A 22,011-nucleotide genomic window follows, 5' to 3' on the forward strand; every position below is an offset into this window, starting at 1 on the left:
GAACGAGACCGGTCTCAGTCCTCAAGCTGCAAAAGATCTTCCAACAACAACTGGTCATCAGGCAGAAACAAGATCCAGGAGGTTTTCAAAGTTGAAGGCTAGGAAACAAGTAAGAGAATTCACCAAGCCACTGACTATCCAGGATACACCCCAACAGTCCCTTAAAGAGAAAGCTCAGGTCAAAGAAGGTGCACATGAATCAAGCACAGGTGAAGGAGTTCAAAGAAGAAGGACTAGGAGCCAAGTAGCTAAAGAAAAAGGCAAATCAGTGATTATTGAAGAAAGCCCTATTTCAAAGGGAGACTTAAATGAATTATTGAAAGCCATTGACATTGAAGAATCTCCCCTGGTTCAAGCAGATTTGATAGAGTCAGGAAAAGACAAGGCAAAGAGAGTCAAAGCCTCGAAGAAACTCAAGTTTGATGATCAGGTTGATCAATTTGTATTTAAACCAAGGAGACCCATAACGAGGAATTTTAAACAAGTACAGGAGGTACTGCCAAGAGCAGATGAAACAGGGGAGGTAACACAGCTTCATGAAAGAAAGGATAAAGGCAAAGCAATTACCATTCAAGAAGAAGATAGTGTGGAAGAGTTGAAAAGGAGGTTGGAAATTTATAAGTAGAAGCTCTGATATTTGGCTTATGTAAAGACTCTGTTTTTTTTGGTAATACAATAATGGCTTATGCTTCTCAAGAATCATAAAGAGTTCAATGTAATGAGTTTCTTTGGTTGTCTTTTCATGTTATCTACAGTGTTATGAGTATCTGATTACTTAGAAATCACTTACAATGCTCTAATTTCCTTCATATACTCATAAACTGCCTTCTATGTGTTTGGTGTGTTGAAATTTGAATGCCTTGACTTCTATGCAAAGCCAACCCTGCTGTTAATACTGAATCATATATGAATCCATAAGCCCAATGGATACCTGTTAGTTGTGTTTCCACCATTTTCATTTCTTAGTTGTTTCACAAGAGTTAGCCATCTTGATCATAATAAAAAACCTTTAATCCTTTGAGAGAGCCCTCTCAGGTTGGGGAGACTAAACCTCAGCCTAAAGTAGGTTTGAAACAGTTACTTGAAGTCTTCCTGGTCTACAGCCTTCCAGGGCCTGATTTTGAGATAACATTTTGGTGCGTCTGCCGGGAGCCTGAAGATTATTCTTTCCCGAAAACAAAAGACTGAACTTCTGAAGGTAGCAGGAGCTCAGAAGAATTTTCGAGGCTGCAATCTACCTTGGCGACTCCATTGTTGAAGAATTCAAAATTCATAGATTCATGGTGATTCCATTGGAGTTATGAAGGACCCAGATGCTACCATTCTTATTTCAAGGTATGCATGCATAAATTTTTCAGGAATTCATGGTTTCCCAAATCATTTTCCCAAGGATGCATATTTTCTAAGGAATGGTCCAAAATTCAATGGAGAAGATGTGAGTTTAACTTTGAAGCATATATCAGATTTCTGTGATTTTACCGAGCTTCTTAGAGTTAAACATGAGGATGTTTGCATTATGTTGTTCTATGATTCATTTCAAGGGAAATGTAAACAGTGGATTGAAAGCTTTCCTGCCAAATCTATTAAGTCATTTGAAGACTTTTGGGTTATGTTTTTGGAGGAATGGATAGATAGATCAGATTTGGTGGCAAACTTTCCTTCAGTTCAAGGTTTCAAACAATGGAATAATGACCATATTAATGAAGAAATAGATGAAAATTTTTCTTTGTCCTTGTCTTCTTATCTAAAATCATTTCAGTGCAAGACAGAAGATAAGATGAAATTTTTGGATGAAGTTGCTAAGGACATTGAGAAAGACATTGAAGGTTTACAAGGTCAAATTCAATCATACAGTCTTCCTGGTTATGATCATTCTTTTCAAAGGGTTTCTATGTCAGAACACAAGGGGAGGGTGTTGCTTCCTATCTCTTTCGTGATTGAGGAAGAATACACTGTTATTGAAGATCAGTTGGCACAACCAGAAAGTTACGAGAACCATCAAGCTGATCATGTATTCTGGGATCCTATAGCTAAATACATGGAAGAGTTTTACTCTCCAGTGTTTTAGTGGCAGTGGTCATCACGATATCATAGTTGCTCTGAACCCCGATGCAGTCAAAAAAGTCAAATATCAGACAAGACAAATGATTGGCTACATTGGAAATTTCACATTGATTGAGCTGAAAGAAGTTTGAAATTGATAGGGTAGGTAGGTAGGAAAATGCAAATAAGCTCAAGGTTGACTGAGCATTTTTTAGTAGATGTAGATTTCTTTCTCCTACAGTGATCATCAAGCTTAAGCCCGAGGTGAAGGCCCAAGAAGCTTGAAGGGGATGCTTGTCAAGCAAATCTATGTTTGTTATAAAGAGGACAAAGCACTGGACCTGCAAGTTCTTAGTGTACCAAAAGAGCACACTATCCCAAGTGGAGCCACTGTTATCACTGAAAAAATTTCAAAAAAAAAAAAACAATTTGGACAACTTGTATGGTTTCAAAGTTGTAAGTCAGTCTTAGTCAAGTCATTTCTATTGTTTTGTTTAAGGAGTCTAAAACATAGGATAGAGTCTTGTTCCCTTTGTTAAATATGGTCAACAATCTTGTTTTACCCACCATTGGTCCCACATTTATTCAAAGTGTCATGTGTTAAGGCTGTTTCAAAAATTACATGCACTATGAAATCAACTAGGAGTTTTCGTAGCGCAAACTCACAAAAATACACTATGTGCGCTACGAAATCAGGGATTTGTGCCAGATCTGGTCTAACTGTCTTTTCCATCAAAATTCGTTAATTTTTCATCACCATGTGTCAGTCCTTGAACCATGCTTATCACATGCAGCCATTCATTCTCATTATTAGAGTCGTTAGGAGTCTTGGTATGCTTAGGTTGCAAATTTAAAAAAGAGCCAAGTATTCACAGTTATGAGTTAGGTTTGGGTTCATGCATGAGGAGCACATTGACAGGTGTTCAATTTGAATTCTTTGAAGATCAAGCGAGGCAGCTTTCCTTATCCATTGCAAGTGAGGCAACTATTAGTTTCAAATTCAAGCGAGGCAGTGTTCAAAACAATACAGTGCAGGTTCATCTTCAAGTTTCCTTGCAGGGATTTCATAGACATCTTTGAAGAAAGGAAGAATCACAGATCATGCCGATGTCTTAGACCTGAGCCTGAAGGCTTAGATGTTCTCACAAGGAACAAAGAAGTTGAGCATGCATTCAAGCAGGTTGGATGTTGGAATTTTTGTGAGAAACTCCAGGGAGGTCATGCACAAATCACCAAGGAATTTGCTTTGAATTTCACAGGGCTGAATTCGAAGGTTGGGATGCTCGAATTGCAAGTCTCACCAGAGGCAATATCCACAGTTACTGAGATTCCAAGGGGACAAGAAACTTTGTTTAAGAATTTCAAATTTGATATGACTCCCTGCAAAGAGTTTCTGAAGCCGGAGTACATTGAATCAGATTTAAACAAGTCTGTGCCTAGAAATTATGTCAAGGACTCATATGCCAATCTGCTTACCTCTATATAGAGATACCTTACTTGTGAAGGGAGATATAATAAGGTGTATTCATATCATTTTAATCTTCTGCTACATTTTACAGGAAAGATATCCATTGACTTACCTTTTTACTTATTTCGTAGCTTAAGAAAAATGTGTGATAAGGTGCAGCTAAGGAAAGAAGCCTGTGAGACCTCATTGTTTCACCACGGTTTAATTAAGTTGATTGTTCTGCATGAACTCCAGAGAGTAGGTAGGGACTGGCCCACATTCATATTCATGTCTGGTTTCAAGAACGAGACCGGTCTCAGTCCTCAAGCTGCAAAAGATCTTCCAACAACAACTGGTCATCAGGCAGAAACAAGATCCAGGAGGTTTTCAAAGTTGAAGGCTAGGAAACAAGTAAGAGAATTCACCAAGCCACTGACTATCCAGGATACACCCCAACAGTCCCTTAAAGAGAAAGCTCAGGTCAAAGAAGGTGCACATGAATCAAGCACAGGTGAAGGAGTTCAAAGAAGAAGGACTAGGAGCCAGGTAGCTAAAGAAAAAGGCAAATCAGTGATTATTGAAGAAAGCCCTGTTTCAAAGGGAGACTTAAATGACTTACTGCAAGCCATTGACATTGAAGAATCTCCCCTGGTTCAAGTAGATTTGATAGAGTCAGGAAAAGACAAGGCTAAGAGAGTCAAAGCCTCGAAGAAACTCAAGTTTGATGATCAGGTTGATCAATTTGTATTTAAACTAAGGAGACCCATAACGAGGAATTTTAAACAAGTATAGGAGGTATTGCCAAGAGCAGATGAAACAGGGGAGGTAAAACAACTTCATGAAAGAAAGGATAAAGGCAAAGCAGTTACCATTCAAGAAGAAGATAGTGTAGAAGAGTTGAAAAGGAGGTTGGAAATTTATAAGTAAAAGCTCTGATATTTGGCTTATGTAAAGGCTCTGTTTTTTTTTGGTAATACAGTACTGGCTTATGCTTCTCAAGAATCATAAAGAGTTCAAGGTAATGAGTTTCTTTTGTTGTCTTTTCATGTTATCTACAGTGTTATGAGTATCTGATTACTTATAAATAACTTACAGTGCTCTAATTTCCTTCATATACTCATAAACTGCCTTCTATGTGTTTGGTGTGTTGAAATCTGAATGCCTTGACTTCTATGCAAAGCCAACCCTGCTGGTAATATTGAATCATATATGACTCCATAAGCCCAATGGATACTTGTTAGTTGTGTTTCCACCATTTTCATTTCTTAGTTGTTTCACAAGAGTTAGCCATCTTGATCATAATAAAAAACCTTTAATCTTTTGAGAGAGCCCTCTCAGGTTGGGGAGGCTAAACCTCATCCTAAAGTAGGTTTGAAACAGTTACTTGAAGTCTTCCTGGTCTGCAGCCTTCTAGGACCTGATTTTGAGATAACAGTGACCCTGATTCTGTGTACAATCTCTCCTGCGATGCTCTCCTACCCAAGTCCAACACTATAAGGGATTCCTATTATCACCCTTGTTCTGCTCCTCAGACCGAAATCCGTGTCCTCTGTCAGATGCATTTTATTAAGCGGTTTTGCATTCTCTTTGTTACCTGTGTCCTGAGATCTTGTTCGATTCTTATCCCATTTTCCTTTATTATTCTCATTACCTTTCTGGACCTGCTTAGTCTCAAATCTACGCTTTGATTGTTCATAACAATGATTTAGCTTCCTGATGGCTTCCTCCAATGATCTAGGCTCATCAAAATCAATCATGTCCTTGAATGCTACCAACAACCCATTGATGAATCTTTGAATCCTCACTTTATCCTCCTTAAGATAAGGCACATACCTCAATAACTCCAAGAATCTACTACTGTACTCCTTATTAGTCATAGATCCCATCTTTAGCTCATAGAATTATTTTTCCCTATCATCATAATATCTCTCTGATAGATACTTCTTCCAGAAAAGTCTCTCGAACTCACTCCAAGTCAAATCCTCTTCATGAATACTTATGAAATTCTTTACATCTTCCCACCAAATGCCTGCTTTAACTTTAAGACTAAATGTAGCTATTTTGGTCTTCATGTTCTTTGAGTAATCGTGCAATCTGAAGAAATTATTCATCCCAAGCAACCATGCTTTTGCACCCTGTGAGTTCTTCATTTCCCCATCAAATATAGGTGGCTTTGCTTTCTTGAACTCATCCGACAAATATCCCCTATCACTCCTCCTTTAAGGATGATAACAATGACGACCATGATACATGTCTAAACCAAAACTAGAGTAGAGTCCATGACCATTGCCTCGATTATCAGGCGTATGCAAGAACCTTCCATCTCTAACCATGTCATCTCTATCTATCCCGTGCCCACGATTTGATCTGCTACCATATGCCCCATTAGTCCTATCCTCTTGCCAGTGACTAATTCTAAGCAGTCATTGTCTTTGCAAGTCTGAAAAGCTCTGAAGAATAACTTCATTGACCTCTGCTTGCTTCTTCTTTCCCTAGCAAGTCTCTCTTGTGATTGAATGATTCGATCATTATCTTCTTTGTAAATCCTTATTTTTGCCTTCAAAATTCTCAGAGTGTCTGCTATGTGAAAAGAATATCCCTCACCATGTTGCTCATCCGATCTATAGGGAGAATCTCGTGAGAAGTAGTCTACCATCTTGCTAGTCATCTTTGTTCTTCTCTTCCTACACTTTACATCATGTTAGCTAAACTAAATGATAAACAAACCAATGTACCTTAGTGTAGTTCAGGGGAGGATCTCTCGTCTAGAAATCAACTAGATTAGCACAATACGTATATAATCATAATCATCACAGTATATAGACATCATCTTAATTGTCATCCAATTACCATGCATAATTTCACAGTTATAACACCGACTAGGTACTATGCATAACAAACATATGGACGACACACATGCATAACAATACATACACAATCGACATAAATTCATGACAACACATCTTAAAAACAACATCATCGTCTTCTACATGACATCACAACGATGATAATGACCACCACCATGCATACACAATAAGAACATAGACCACAAGCATAAGGACACATATGCAACTAACATGTACGCATGACAAACACATTTTGCCTATCCAGTCCAAGGGTTGAACCATGCTTTGATACCACTCTGTAACACCTTTCTCCCACATTTACCCAAGCTAACCGGTCCACCAGGGTAAAAATGTGACAAAGAGTTACTATGATATGGTTCAACTCCCCAAGTATAGTTAAGGAAATGGAACTGACAAGACAAGACCAATCTAACCTTCCTCAGGAGCTACATACCTTCAGGAAACAACCAACCCTTCCAGGTGCTCAACCCCCTGAGACAACTTGAGGTTTTGTTGCTTTAGACCCATAGTTGCTCCCATGACAAGCCATGCATGCAACTAAGACCCTCCAGTTGCTCCCACAACAAGGCATGCATGTGACTGTGGCCCTTTTCAAGCAGTTCTGTGCTAGTGACCCCTGATTGAGTGCCATTTTTTTAGGGCCAGGACTTAGGTCACTGCCCATAACTTCATGAAACTTCCAAAAAAGATAATTAACATTGAGATAGGGTTACAAACACTTGATCAAGGACTTGATCTGACCCCTACTAGCCATGACAGACATTTCGTCAAACATATCGTAAACATGAAATCTACAGGTCATAACAACAAATATGAACATAGGGATCTCATACTTATCTGAGAATTGTCAAGGAGGATTTATATCTCCTCCCAATAGTTGCATTGTTATCTATTAGGTCATTCATTCATTATTATTTCATATACTAACCAAAACATGATGAGATCCATACATCAAGATTATCATAAAACATGCTCATAACCAACAAATAACCAAAGATATATCAATGATGAAACAACTATTAAAGCCACATAATGACAAGCACATTTTCTCATGAAAATACCAAAGGAAAAGGAGCTCTTATTAACATATGCAAATCCAACCAAGTCAGGGACTTCCACGTACCACCTGACCATAGATTGGGCTAAACCAAATCTCTCTTTCAGCCAATCACCCCTGCGCCATATTCCAAGCATGAATGTGGGATATCATGAAACAAATCAATCAAAACCAAACCAGGGCTTCCAGAGGCCAAACCACCTCAACCTTCAACCAATGATTCTACCTAGCAGTCGAACATCACTAACCATCACCAAATTGGTCTCTACCCAAGCTTTCCAAGGCTCTAGATCCTTTGTTCTAACCAAGGCTTCTAGGTCTAGTAACTCAACCCACAACTGTTGCCGGACTCCAAAGAGTTTGTCCAACCAGGGCTTCAAGGACTTGTAACTCAACTCACCAAGGGCTCCAGAGCATTTTTCCAGCGAAGGCTTCCAGGAATAGTAACTCAACCCAAGTAGTTATAGGTCTTTAGAGCGTTTGTCCAACCAAGGCTCCGAGAGCTAGTAACTCAACCCACAACCATAAGGAACATGAGAACCATCCAGAAAACAAAAGGAAATAAATCCACAACATCATGGCTATCTAGGAAATGACAAGGTTAGGAAAAACCACTGTCAATCCAGGTAAACCTCCATGCCAATGACATATCATAACAAAAAAACCACATGCATGTGTCATGCATGCCAAAACTAGCAAGGAAATCATACATGCAACTCAGTACATGCAAGCAAAACCCACTGTAGTTGTTGATCCCTTTGTCCTCTTGCGCTTTCCTGCTTTTCCTTTGCCTCCTTGCTCTAAATCCCAAGTATGCCACATTCCTCCAAGAGTGCTCCAAGAAAGCTCTATGTGCACAAGCGTATGAGAGAGAGAGAGAGAATAGAGAGAGAGATCCAAGCTAAAATTGTCAAAAACCCATGAAATAATCTTCAAAATCCTTTTTATCATTGAAACCTCTATTTTCTTCATTTTCCTCCTTTTCCAAAAAATTCAAATTCTTAACTATTTTCTCCCTTTCCAAAAAATTATCTTACAGCAAAACCAATGAGAAGAGAGTTGATTTTAGAGTCATCTATTTTAATGAATTTGTCTAAACCCTTGAAAAATTCAACAATAACATTTTTAGTTCTTCCATTGTCAAATATTTTTACCAAGAAGCTTTTTTGTTTTTCTATTTAATAGACTATGAACACTTGTATTTGAACGTCAAAAAGTAGTGTGATCAAAGTGCCGCATTGCGTCTATTTTCAATCTTTGTTCTTTAATAAAATTTTGTCCATAAATTTTTTGCTTAGATCATCATAAATACATATCTAGTTGTTGACTACTTCTTAGGTGTTTACTTCTTTATTTTGTTGACTAAAAGTTTCTAAAAAGATTAACTTATTTGTATAATTATCGTAGTTGATATTAAAGAGATGGATGGTCGACTCCAGAGCAACTTTTTTGTTAATAAAAAACTATTCAAGAGGTTATCTTTTTTGTTTTTATTAATTAATTTAAAAAATATGTAATTTATTAACATAAGTTTAATATTTTTTTATTAAATAAGAGTTTGATAAAACAATTTGTAATGTATTAAAACTTTCTATTAATTAATAAAATATAATTGGTTGGAAAATAAATATATCATATTATAATATTAAAATAAATATTATAAAAAAAAATATTGGTAATGTTCAACAAAATTTAATTACTTGTGATTAGGGATAATCGTAAATAATAAGGAAATAATGTCATATCTAGTTAGGCCGATAGGCCTTCCTTTGAAAGAGACTTTCGTCGTCCTTTTGTTCCTCATGCTGACACCTGGCGGAATGGGCAATTTTCTTCGTATTTGTTCAGACTTGATTATCAAGCTGACACCTGGCGGAGTGGTTTCTGCAGCCGATTTTACAGTCAGTTGTTACCCATTTTACGCCGGAGTTCCAGTACACCACTTGGGTGCAGCACAATCCCAAGTCTAGGTGCATGCACCTGTCTGCACAAACTCACTCCTCCCTCTGCATTCGATAGGGTTTAGAGGTCTGTTCTCAGCATCGGGAGCTTTGGAAGTACAGACGGGTGGCTTTGAGAATTCTTTAGCCAGGCACGGCATTGAAATTCTGTGCATAAGATCCTCATTAATGAATGATCTGTTTCCCTTTATCTTTAGCCGAAGGACTAAACGGTAGACCCCCCTTTTTAATCTTGCTTTGAACGGAAACCCAAAGGGTTTTGATCCCATGATCTCCTTATACAGACCCAACAATACTTTTCTCGGCAGGTAAGTGCTCCATGATGGGCACCAGTGGTGCTCCCAAGAGGTCCATCCGACCACCGCGGCAAAGGGTTAAGGTTCCAGGATGGGCTTCCTTTGATGCCCAACAGCGGGGTGGGGTTCCTAAGGCTGACGTGGACCCTTTCCCACCTTTTCCTCCAAACTCGTCCTCTTCTAATCATCTGCAGAGAAAGCCAAGTCAGGGTTCTGTTATGGACAAGAATTATCTGAAAGATAGAATGATGTCTCGGCTGTGGTGCGGCACGAAAATATTTCCTTTATGTCTCCAAATTCTAGAGGCAAACCCTGGAAAGGATTTTCTCAATTAATAGAAAAGGTTGCTGTTAGGCCAGAGAAATTTATTGATCCTTATCCTAATACAACCCTGGCTAGCACTGTTATGCTGCAGGGCGTGACAGAGGAACATTTGGCTGCAGATAAACTAAATGCTAAGGCAGCTGCAGAAATTCTTCAAATTAGAAATGAAAAACATAAGGACATTTGGAAGTTAGATCTCCATGGGCTTCATGCAGCATAAGCGGTGCAGGCCTTGGAATTGCGATTGGAATTGGGCGCACCCGTTGTTTAATACTAAGGGAAAAAGAGGTGGTCACCCTTGGTCGGTGATGGTCGTTGGGGTTCCATACCCACTATATAGGAGCAGCTGAGAGGTGAGGACATGACAAGACATATCGTAGAAGGAAAAAAGTTCCAATCTTCTTCTCATCTTGTACTGTCCTCCTTGCGAGTCGCTTTCATTCCACGCGAACTTTTTATACATGAAAGACTCAGTCTGTATTAGACCATCAATTCAATTCGTGTTTCAGGTCCCTCTGTTGATTTTGGGAGGTAAGATTCTCTGATCCCATTCTCATATTTCATATAAGTTTTATTAGTGGGACACTTGTTTTCAGGAGCTTTTCCATTTTATTTTCAGTGGGTCGTATCTGAATCTGGGATCCGGTGGACCCATTTACAATCCTATTTTTTACTATGCATTATCCTCTGTGTTTCTGAACGCTATTTTTCCAATTGGGGTAGGTAGAGAAGACGGCTAATACGTCTATAAGGAATGCGAGTGCAAGTTGTGGGGGCATCAAACTGTTTTGGGTGTCTGTGAGTGTGCAGATTTGGGTAAATGTGGAAGACTAAAGCGTTGTTGCAGTATAGCTTTTTGGGCTTCCTGCATTGATAATCTAGCGACCCAGTTTTTATTTTGTCTGGAATCTATAGTTCAATTTGATTTCTTGGTCACCTGGATCATTGATATGGAAGAAGCCAATGGTAAGCAAGCATTCTGGTTCTTGCCTTTTTATTTAGCTGAAAGTTAATTTATTCCGACATAATTTTTCGTTTCTGGTTTTCGAGCTTGTTTATGTGATGGGCATGTGTGCACACACCCATCAGTGCCTTATTAGACGAGATATACGTACAAACCCCAAACACATATAATATGCAAATACCCATTCTTTAAACTGAAAACAATGTGTTTCAATACAAGAAATGAGGAAATAGGAGGACCTTGTTATGACAATTTATCACATGTTTTCTGATGCAGTTGTAGAATCCAAGGATGGGACCATTTCTGCAGCATCGGCATATACAGGTCATCATGAAGGTCAGATTTTGCTAGGTTATGCTTGATAACAATATTTTATGCTACTTTTCAATGGATTTGTTCTATTTGGGATCATGAAGATCGGTGCAGAAATCTGCATATAATTTGCAGAGTGATGTTCTTTTACGGATTTTTAGACAAACTTTTGTTTTTCAAAGATGAATTCTGCGATTTGAAATCTAATCCACAATAGAAAAAGCCACGAGGCATGGATGGGGAAAATTATTTAGCAGCTTTTCAAGTGGACAAATTTTTTAGCAGCTCCTCAAATGAGTCTCGTATCTGCTTCCTGAATTTCCTGTTTTTCGTTGTTGTTGCTCAGCTGTTCAAGACAGAGATATGAAATTCTTGACCAAGGCTGTTGAAGAAGCACACAATGCAGTTAATTGTGGCCATGGTGGGCCTTTTGGTGCGATCGTGGTTCGTAATGATGAGGTTATTGTGAGTTGTCACAACATGGTTCTCAAGAACATGGATCCCACTGCACATGCAGAGGTTTCGGAAAAATATTGGGGCAGCGTCTCCTCTTCTAGGACATCCCCACAGTTTCAGTCTTAATGAAGAGGGAACATAAATACCACGGGAAGGTTAAGTCCCTCATTGATGGCTTGAGAGATTCTAGAGGCAAACCCTGGAAAGGATTTTCTCAATTAATAGAAAAAGTTGCTGTTAGGCCAGAGAAATTTATTGATCCTTATCCTAATACAACCCTGGCTAGCACTGTTATGCTGCAGGGCGTGACAGATGATGCAAATCAGAAAAAGGTTGCAGTAGAGAAATTGAAGGTCTTGTATGGTTGGGCTGATGAGAGCCTAATAGAGGATGTTTTAGTGGCTGTTAATTATGAGCTTGAACAAGCCTCTGCTTCCCTGGAGTCTATGGGTGTGATGACGTTGTCGGAGAATTCAGATCCCTTTGATGCATCTGAAGCTGTTGAGAATTCTCTACCTGATCAGAGTTCTGAAGGAAGTGGCCCTCTATTGCCTGAGTCCTTGGGTTTTGAAAATTTACATGTGACAGTTTCAAGAGGACACATGCCAACTGCTCCCCCTGAGCCAGAATGGGAGGAAGATGATGTATATTTGAAACATCCAAAGGAAGCATTGTGGATGCTCAGGTATATTTTGCCAGCCTATTTCCATGAAGTCCATTGAATTTTTTTAAGGTGATCATTACTGATAATTGGGAAGGCATGAACATATATTATCATCCCTTGTTTTCAAGCAGGGCTGCAAATCGACATTCAAGGGAAGCTGAAAGAGCTTATTTGCGAAGCGATCACAGCACTGCTAGGAATATTTCTCTAAAATCAAAAGAGGAACATTTGGCTGCAGATAAACTAAATGCTAAGGCAGCTCCAGATATTCTTCAAATTAGAAATGAAAAACATAAGGACATTTGGAAGTTAGATCTCCATGGGCTTCATGCAACAGAAGCAGTGCAGGCCTTGGAATTGCGATTGGAATTGGGCACACCCGTTGTTTACTACTAAGGGAAAAAGAGGTGGTCACCCTTGGTCGGTGATGGTCGTTGGGGTTCCATACCCACTATATAGGAGCAGCTAAGAGGTGAGGACAGGACAAGACATATCGTAGAAGGAAAAAAGTTCCAATCTTCTTCTCATCTTGTACTGTCCTCCTTGCGAGTCGCTTTAATTCCACGCGAACTTTTTATACATGACAGACTCAGTCCGTATTAGACCATCAATTCAATTCGTGTTTCAGGTCCCTCTGTTGATTTTGGGAGGTAAGATTCTCTGATCCCATTCTCATATTTCATATAAGTTTTATTAGTGGGACACTTGTTTTCAGGAGCTTTTCCATTTTATTTTCAGTGGGTCGTATCTGAAACTGGGATCCGGTGGACCCATTACAATCCCATTTTTTACTATGCATTATCCTCTGTGTTTCTGAACGCAATTTTGCCAATTGGGGTAGGTAGAGAAGACGGCTAATACGTCTATAAGGAATGCGAGTGCAAGTTGTGGGGGCATCAAACTATTTTGGGTGTCTGTGAGTGTGCAGATTTGGGTAAATGTGGAAGACTAAAGCGTTGTTGCAGTATAGCTTTTTGGGCTTCCTGCATTGATAATCTAGCGACCCAGTTTTTATTTTGTCTGGAATCTATAGTTCAATTTGATTTCTTGGTCACCTGGATCATTGATATGGAAGAAGCCAATGGTAAGCAAGCATTTTGGTTCTTGCCTTTTTATTTAGCTGAAAGTTAATTTATTCCGACATAATTTTTCGTTTCTGGTTTTCGAGCTTGTTTATGTGATGGGCATGTGTGCACACACCCATCAGTGCCTTATTAGACGAGATATACGTACAAACCCAAACACATAATATGCAAATACCCATTCTTTAAACTGAAAACAATGTGTTTCAATACAAGAAATGAGGAAATAGGAGGACCTTGTTATGACAATTTATCACATGTTTTCTGATGCAGTTGTAGAATCCAAGGATGGGACCATTTCTGCAGCATCAGCATATACAGGTCATCATGAAGGTCAGATTTTGCTAGGTTATGCTTGATAACAATATTTTATGCTACTTTTCAATGGATTTGTTCTATTTGGGATCATGAAGATCGGTGCAGAAATCTGCATATAATTTGCAGAGTGATGTTCTTTTACGGATTTTTAGACAAACTTTTGTTTTTCAAAGATGAATTCTGCGATTTGAAATCTAATCCACAATAGAAAAAGCCACGAGGCATGGATGGGGAAAATTATTTAGCAGCTTTTCAAGTGGACAAATTTTTTAGCAGCTCTTCAAATGAGTCTCATATCTGCTTCCCGAATTTCCTGTTTTTCGTTGTTGTTGCTCAGCTGTTCAAGACAGAGATATGAAATTCTTGACCAAGGCTGTTGAAGAAGCACACAATGCAGTTAATTGTGGCCATGGTGGGCCTTTTGGTGCGATCGTGGTTCGTAATGATGAGGTTATTACGAGTTGTCACAACATGGTTCTCAAGAACATGGATCCCACTACACATGCAGAGGTTTCGGAAAAATATTGGGGCAACGTCTCCTCTTGTAGGACATCCCCGCAGTCTCAGTCTTCATGAAGAGGGAACAAAAATACCACGGGAAGGTTAAGTCCCTCATTGATGGCTTGAGAGACTCCGGTATTCAACTCATCTGAATACGAAAGAATTCTCATTCGCCATTTTTTAATTTTTCAGATGGGAAAAAAACCTATATTTGATCATAAAATTACTCCATGGTTATAACACTAGATGCCAACAAAATATTGCTGTACATTGCCCAATGGGTTTCTGTTGGTGATATGCCATGCCGGAGTTCGCAGCTGGATAATGTATGTGATGGTTAACCCGTTTGGGAATTAGGTCTCTGCATAGGTCAATGAGACTGAGGGATACAATTAATATGAGTACAATGTGGGAGTGCAAATGCAACTCTTAGAAAATGCCAAAGTTCAATCGAAAATAACATGAAATGAAGTAAAAAAAGGATACATAGGATAGCCACAGTGAAGTTTAGTATTGTTATCCACATGGACATTAACTAAGGAAAAAAAGGCTGATCATACTTATTGAAAAAAAAAAATTACATAATATCAAGTCTTTCTCACCATCTCTTCTCTATTTCAGTGAAAGTGATATGTGAAAACCCATCAGTCTCTGATGTAAGTTTCATGTCTGTTAAGCAAGTCACATGATGGTTGTTTTGTAGCTTTTCTCTGTGTTAGGACAGCTTGATCATTTTCATGAGAAATGCAAGGGTGTCACTCTTCTTAGACACCGGTACCACTATCCAATTAGGAGAACTTTAGAGGTTGTAGACAATTATACGAGACACTGTGTACAATTGGATGATCTTTGGGCACTGAATTACTTCTTAACCAAAATTGGCAGTGAAGGTCAAGTGAACTCATAAGTTATTTTGTTTTCTCTATTCTAAAATTTGAAACTGAATTCAAAACCTTGACTGTTTTCCTTACACATTTGTTCTTCTGGGTACTGTTTTGTATGGAGGGTTCTTGCTTGAATCCCCTTTGTTATTTTATTTTTGGATGAACCTAAATAAAATCTTTCCCCATTTCTACTTTCTACTTTTGAGTGTGTAGAAAAAGGTGAATTGATATCCTTTAGTGTCTTTCCAGACACCCTAGATTCCTCAGCAGCTGCTAAAAGGTCCCTACTAATAATGTGCCACAGTTTTTGGTAGAAATCAATAGGGAAACCAACAGGCCTGGGGCCCTTACCAATTTCCATTGAGTACACAACTGATCTCAGTTCTTCTTGGACGAGGACCCATGTTTAGTCAGCAGCTGCTAAAAGGTCCATACTAATAATGTGCCACAGTTTTTGGTAGAAATCAATAGGGAAACCAACAGGCCTGGGGCCCTTATCAATTTCCATTGAGTACACAACTGATCTCAGTTCTTCCTGGACGAGGACCCATGTTTAGTCTGCTATCGGGATTTGAGATATCAAAAGGCTCTGTTAGCAGGTTTTGGTGGTAAGATTTTGCTGCTGTCTTAATACACAGAGCTGATCTGAGTTCTTCTTTCCAGCCTTATTCTAGATGTCCTGTTTGCTTCTCTTCTCCCTTTGGTAGTTGTGTGAAAGAAAGCAGTTGTCACGGACCAGAGCTTTCCCCCTTCACGGTTCATTCATCATACATCCCCAGTAGGCTATGATATCCTCATGACTGTGCCTTTATGGTCCTCAGACCTTTCTATTCTTTTTCCTCATGACTAAGATCTTGTTTTTAGATATATAGGTCCATTTTTATAAGAGATTGCTTTTGCACTCCCCTTTGGAGCAATTGTATATATGTGGAAGGAAAAGCAATTATGATATCGCTATTGATTTGCCAAACCATTGTTATGTACTTTTTCAGGTCTGAAGATGTGTAACTTGTGGTTTAGCTTGGTACATTCTCTTGTATACCAGTTTACTTTGAATTAGTAAATATCATAAGCCCAGTAGCGATTTAAGTGTATGTCTGCATGGCAAACTGCATTGGGCTTTAACTTTTCTAAAAAATTAAGTTGTATTTAAAGGAATATGGTGTCCAAAAAAAATAGAACTCCAAACATCAAATCTCTTTGCTCCTTCTAGGCTTGAACCAACATCTCTTTAAGAGAAATTCAACAATTCTAATTTAATAATCCTATCAGCCTTTCTTTGTACCTTTTGGGACAATTGCTAGTTTATCATTTCCATAGTCTTTACTTTCTCTTAACTTCTTAAACATATTAATAAGCTACTTAACCTATTAAACAAATTCCTAAGCTAATAAGGAGAAAATGAAGATATATATGAAGATGATGTAACATCTGAAATATCCATAATTAAATGATGTTAATACTAAGTTGTTTCATTTTTTGTTTTGTTTTTTTTTGTGAATTAAGGGTTTATATTACTAAAAAAATATTTTCCATGAATTTCCCAAGCGACCATGGAGGATTCAGACTCATCTCAACCTGCTACACCGGTTAACGAGACCTACAAAGTCTTAGTTGCCAACAACTAAATAAAGACTTCCATCCCCCAAATTACATAAGGGCCTAGGCCATAACTGGCCTATATAATTTCCTTACAAACCCAGGCAGAGATAACAAACATGTTTCGAAATACAAAGAATGTTGACAAATTTCAAGCGGCAAAGATTCTACCCAAAAAATCAAATTTATAACCATACAAAATTTTGGGACCCTTACACTCGAAAACTAGACCAAGATTGTAATGTCGCAATCGACCATTGTTCTAGCGGCAAGAATACCAGATGATATGACCACTGCCTGAAAGAGCGGGTTGAGAATCGCCATGAAAACGAACATATGATGAGGAGACCAAAAGCGCTGCCAAGTTCCCTGCATCATGAGCCAAGAAACTTCACTGCAACATTCATGTTGCACCGCCTTTCGACCAAGATTTCTAATCATTTTCCAAAGAAGAAATATTTGTTGGAGCCCTCATGCTAGATGTAGAAATTATCGCATAGAATTGAATGCTCATGAAATTTTAATCTAAATCACAAGACACAATCTTACTCTACTGCTCTGCGGAATTCAATTCACAATTTAGAACAACAATAAAAAACATGCAATAAGAAATGACACACATGCACAATATTTTTCTGGGGGAAAGAAATCTACTAAAAAACCCCTTATCCTTGCTTGCATTAATTTGATGAATAGAGGTGTATTACAATTGTTAACTCAATATGAGCTCAACCTGCAAGTGAATAGCCTATCTCTCTGATCACTGAGAAGTTCTGACCCAGACTTAGTCAATTTCTGCCTCTGCTTGAGCCCCTATTTCCTTACACAATTCTTGAGGAAATTAGTCCCTATTATATAGGAATTTCCTTCAAAATACTTACACAATTCCCAAGGTTGATAATTTGACTACATGCAACACTTGTACACTCAAGACTAGTCTACAATTGATGTTACACTACCTTGGAATCTTCACCATAGCTGGGGAACTCGAATTCTCTACATGCACTAGCTATTTTGGGTTGATTGATCAGTTAACTGGATGATCACTGAGCTAGATTGCTGTCCCACTTCACAACTGACCTTCCACTAGTTCCTCCAACAATTAGAACTAGTTTAATTAAAAAAAACTTGAAATAACTAACCTTGATTGCTACAAACAAGCAATCACACATGATTAACTGGAATCCAAATCCTCTAACTATAATTTATTGAGCTAACTAGGTGACAAGAGCCATGGCACACAAGTTAACTGCATTCAAGTTGTCTGCTGATGTGGAAATTCAAATTTTCTTAATTTGACCATGACAAAATCAAATTGAGACTTTCTTGCTACATTTTTCAACACTCCCTCTCAGCAAGAAAGGGATTATCAACCACTCCTATCCTGTGGTTGTGGAACTCAAACTTCCCTCTCGACAAAGCCTTTGTCAAAATGTCAACATCTTGTTCCTTTGTCAGAATGTATTGTAGAAACATTATCTGCTTCTTCACACAGTTCCATAAATGGTGATACCATATATCTATATGATTGGATCGATCATGAAATACCAGATTCTCAGAGAGCTTGATGCAACTCTTATTACCAATAGATCATAGTTGGATCCATAATCTGACCAAACATTCCCATAAGTATCTTTCTCATCCAGATCACCTCACATGTTACTTGACTTGTAGCCATGTATTCTGCTTTTGCCGAGAAGAGTGCCAAATATCTTTGCTTCTTGATGTACAAGTAAATAGTTGCGAACCCGACACTAAAAATTCCACTCGATGTACTCTTTTAGTTGGATGGAATCCCTGCCCAATCTGCATTTGTGAAGCCACACAACTTCACTCCCTATGTCTGCCTGTACCATAATCCATACCGGGTGGTGCTTTTAAGGTACCATAAAACATGCTTTACTACCTTCCAATATAATTTGGTAGGCCTAACCATAGCTTAGCTCAGCTGGTTGACTATATAACACATATTTGATCGTATGTTTAGAAGATACATCATTGAACCCATTCACTTCTGTTAAATGGTAACATCCACTTCTTCACCTAAAGTGGCAGTCTCCTTCCTCCAGTTGGTTGCTAGAGGTGTCTCCATGGATTTACAACTCTCCCTGTAGAATATTTGCAATATCTCATTTGCGTACTTGCCTTGAGACACAAACAATTCCCCAATGCCTTTCCATACTTCCAATTCGATGAAGTAATGCACGAGACCCATGTCCTTCATTTCAAATTCCCTTGCAAGATCTAATCAACTTCTCACCACCAATTACAATTAAATCATCAACATATAAGACAATAATAAGAAATTTACCTTCTACCAAGATATGATAGAGGTTCACATCCGCTTCACTTTTGTTGAAGCCCAAACTAGTGAGATAGATTTCGATCCTGGTGTACCAAGCATGGGGTGCTTGTTTGAGACTGTACAACGCTCGCTTGAGTCTGTACACATGAGAATCTCAATCATATGTCTCAAAACCTTATGGTTTCTCAATGTACACCTCCTCCTCATTAACCCCACTGATAAATGTTGTTTTTACATCCATCTGGTGGATCTTCCACCCCATCTGTGCAACTAGTGCTAGAATTGATCTAATCAATGAATACTTTGATATAGGAGAAATTTTTCCCTCAAAGTCAATTCCCTCAACTTAAGAGAATCCTTTGGCAACAAATATGGCCTTACATTTCTCTATGCTTCCATCTGTTGCATGCTTGACCTTGAAGATCCATCTCAAACCCACAACTGATTTATCTGTTGATCTTGGGACCACTTCCCAAAGACTGTTCTTTATGATGGATTTGTATTCTTCCACCATTGCATCAACCCAAAAATGTTTCTCAATTGCTTCCTTGAAAGAGGATGGATCAGTATTTATAAGCTCAATCATTAGAGCCATGTAGCCAATGTACCTCTTAGGTGACCTCCTTTAACTGTGAAAATTTGAAGGAGATCCGACATTATCCCTTGCATTCTGCACAAGTCTACCAACTTCCATTGTTCCTTTTTAGCCTTCTTTGGATGGTTATGCTTGAGTGGATGTCTCCACTCTGTGCTCCTCTATTTGTGGCTACTCTACAACTTTTTGAGGCTTCTCCACAACTTTATGAGGCTCCTCCTTTGGAGCTAAAATATCCTCTTCTGGTGGTATTTGAAGCTCCCTCTCAAGAGAGCATTACATCACTTTCTCCTCATCAAACTTTACATCCCTTCGCACAAATGTCATTCTGAGGAAAGGTAGGTACACAAAATAATTGTGTGGAGTTTCGGTGTAGCGCAAAAAAACTCCTAACTCTGCTGTGGACTCAAGCTTATTCCTTGAATATGTGGAGACATGGAAGTAAACAAAGGCTCCAAAAGTCCTGAAGTGAGGCACATCCATCTTCCTCACCGAGAAAACCTCCTCTAATTTAATCATACCAAGAATTTGATGAGGAATCCTATTTTTCAAGTAGACTATTGTGCTACATGCCTTTGCCCACAAATGTAGTGGTAGGCCTTTGTCATGTAGCATAACTCTCGCAACTCCAATAATGCTTCAGTTATTTCTCTCAACTACCCCATTATGTTGTGGATTGTGGGGTGTTGTCAACTCTCTTTGAATGCCTTCTTTCACACAAAAATCCTTGAAGTCATTCAAAACATATTCACCTCCATTATTGCTCCTGAGAGTCTTCACCTTCTTGCCGACCTCTTTCTCAACCAGTGCCTTGAATTCTACAAAATTGGAGAATGTCTCATCCTTATTCCGCATGAAGAAGATCCAACACTTCCTTGAAAATTCAATAATAAAAATGACAAAATATTTATGTGTGGTAGTGGAGGCTATCGAGAAGGGTCCACAGACATCAGAGTTGACTCTTTCTAGGATTGCATGTGCGTTTTTGTCACGAACATGGAATGTGGATTTTGCATACTTCCCCAAAGTACAAATTTTGTAGACATCCTGTTGCTCAAGTGCTCCTTTAGGGAGGCCAATGGTTATTTTCTGCATAATATTCAAGGTTCCATGATGAAAATGACCAAGTCTTCTGTGCCAAAATTCACCGACATCGTGGCTCTATAATTTCTCTACCTTACTGCTTAATGCAGCGTAATCTTCCACATCTAGCTTATACAAGTTCTTCACACGAACCCCAATATGCTTCACCTGTCTAGTGGCTATGCGTCTTAGGAATGCTTTCCCTTTGCTGAAGATCACATCATAACCACGGTCTTCCAAAACTGTTACAGAGATGAGATTTTTCTTTAGGCCTGGAACGAACATGACATCCTTGAGTCGAAGAGGGGATCCTGACTCCCTTTGAAAGGTGGCTATACCAATCTCAGTCACGTTGTAACTTCTGTCATCCCCCAACTCAATGTGTATATGGAGATATTTCTCCTCCACGTCATTGAAAAAATATCTACATCCTGTCATGTGGAATTATGCACTTGAGTCTAAGTACCACACACTCCCCATCACTGTGCTGGCCATGCATGTGATAAGGGTGAAGTCAAGCTCGAACTGTGAAGCAAAGGCTTCACTTGATGCTTCTCCTTAGTTGCTCTTGATTTTTTTTTTTATGTGGACACTTCATAGCTTTGTAGCATAGTGCCCAAATTCATGACAATTGAAGTATTTTATTTTGGACATGTCTTTCTTCTTACTCCCTTGGATAGATTTTGGTTTGGTTTGATATTTATTCCCTTTGCCCTTCTTTCTCATTCCAACCATTGGAAATTTTTCTTAATCCTCGTCCTTGGATGAAGTCCCATCTCTTGTATTTCGCCTTATCTCCTCTTGTACCAAATCAGACCATATGCGTTCCCAATTTGGTAATTTCTCCCTCTCGTTCACCGAGTCTTGGTAGCTATGCTAGCTTTTGGGAAGGCCTAGAAGAGCTAGGCTTACCAAGTCATCTTTTGCAACATTAACACCAACCCCACCAATTTCATCACGAACTTGTGTAAATCTACTTAGATGCTACGGGATAATGTCATTCTTTTGCATCTTGATATTTCAAGGTTTATCCTTGAGCGCCAGTTTCCTGTGGTCGATGCCATTCTCGAACAATTTTGTCAGTGCTTTCCACATTGCAAAAGGATTTTATTTCCCATGGAGATTTGAGAGAATGTTGTCTCGCAATCCCTCCAAGATTATTCTCCTTGCCTTTTCTACATATTTGTTCCATAGGGCTAGGTTCTGTGCATTAGATTCTTGTGGTTTTGTAATATCTATCTTGACATATTTTA

The 22,011-nt window shown here is 38.7% G+C and overlaps 1 protein-coding gene and 2 pseudogenes across 3 annotated transcripts; all 3 read left to right on the plus strand.

Annotated features, from left to right (window-relative positions):
* The first annotated feature begins 10,509 nt into the window (after positions 1–10,509).
* LOC149177605 (guanosine deaminase pseudogene) lies at positions 10,510–11,853 on the plus strand (annotated as a pseudogene). Its single transcript, XR_016258399.1, has 4 exons — positions 10,510–10,526; positions 10,719–10,961; positions 11,236–11,295; positions 11,618–11,853. The product of XR_016258399.1 is annotated as a guanosine deaminase pseudogene (transcript).
* Positions 11,853–12,787, plus strand: LOC149177606 (uncharacterized). Its single transcript, XM_089421810.1, has 2 exons — positions 11,853–12,412; positions 12,523–12,787. The coding sequence occupies exons 1-2, from the start codon at positions 11,853–11,855 to the stop codon at positions 12,785–12,787; spliced, it is 825 nt and encodes a 274-aa protein (XP_089277936.1).
* A 478-nt stretch (positions 12,788–13,265) lies between these two features.
* On the plus strand, positions 13,266–14,367 carry LOC149177607 (guanosine deaminase pseudogene; annotated as a pseudogene). Its single transcript, XR_016258400.1, has 3 exons — positions 13,266–13,475; positions 13,747–13,806; positions 14,129–14,367. The product of XR_016258400.1 is annotated as a guanosine deaminase pseudogene (transcript).
* Positions 14,368–22,011: the final 7,644 nt, after the last annotated feature.

Source organism: Pinus tabuliformis, chromosome 4_1 (assembly GCF_031772625.1).
Source record: "Pinus tabuliformis cultivar Carrire ecotype Pingquan chromosome 4_1, CPIR1, whole genome shotgun sequence".
NCBI lineage: Eukaryota > Viridiplantae > Streptophyta > Pinopsida > Pinales > Pinaceae > Pinus > Pinus tabuliformis.

Bases quoted from the DNA above. Each gene is read 5' to 3' on its own strand.
- LOC149177606 (XM_089421810.1), top strand. From the start codon at position 11,853: ATGAAGAGGGAACATAAATACCACGGGAAGGTTAAGTCCCTCATTGAT. The intron at 12,413-12,522 runs GTATATTTTGCC...GTTTTCAAGCAG, and splicing joins GAAGCATTGTGGATGCTCAG to GGCTGCAAATCGACATTCAA.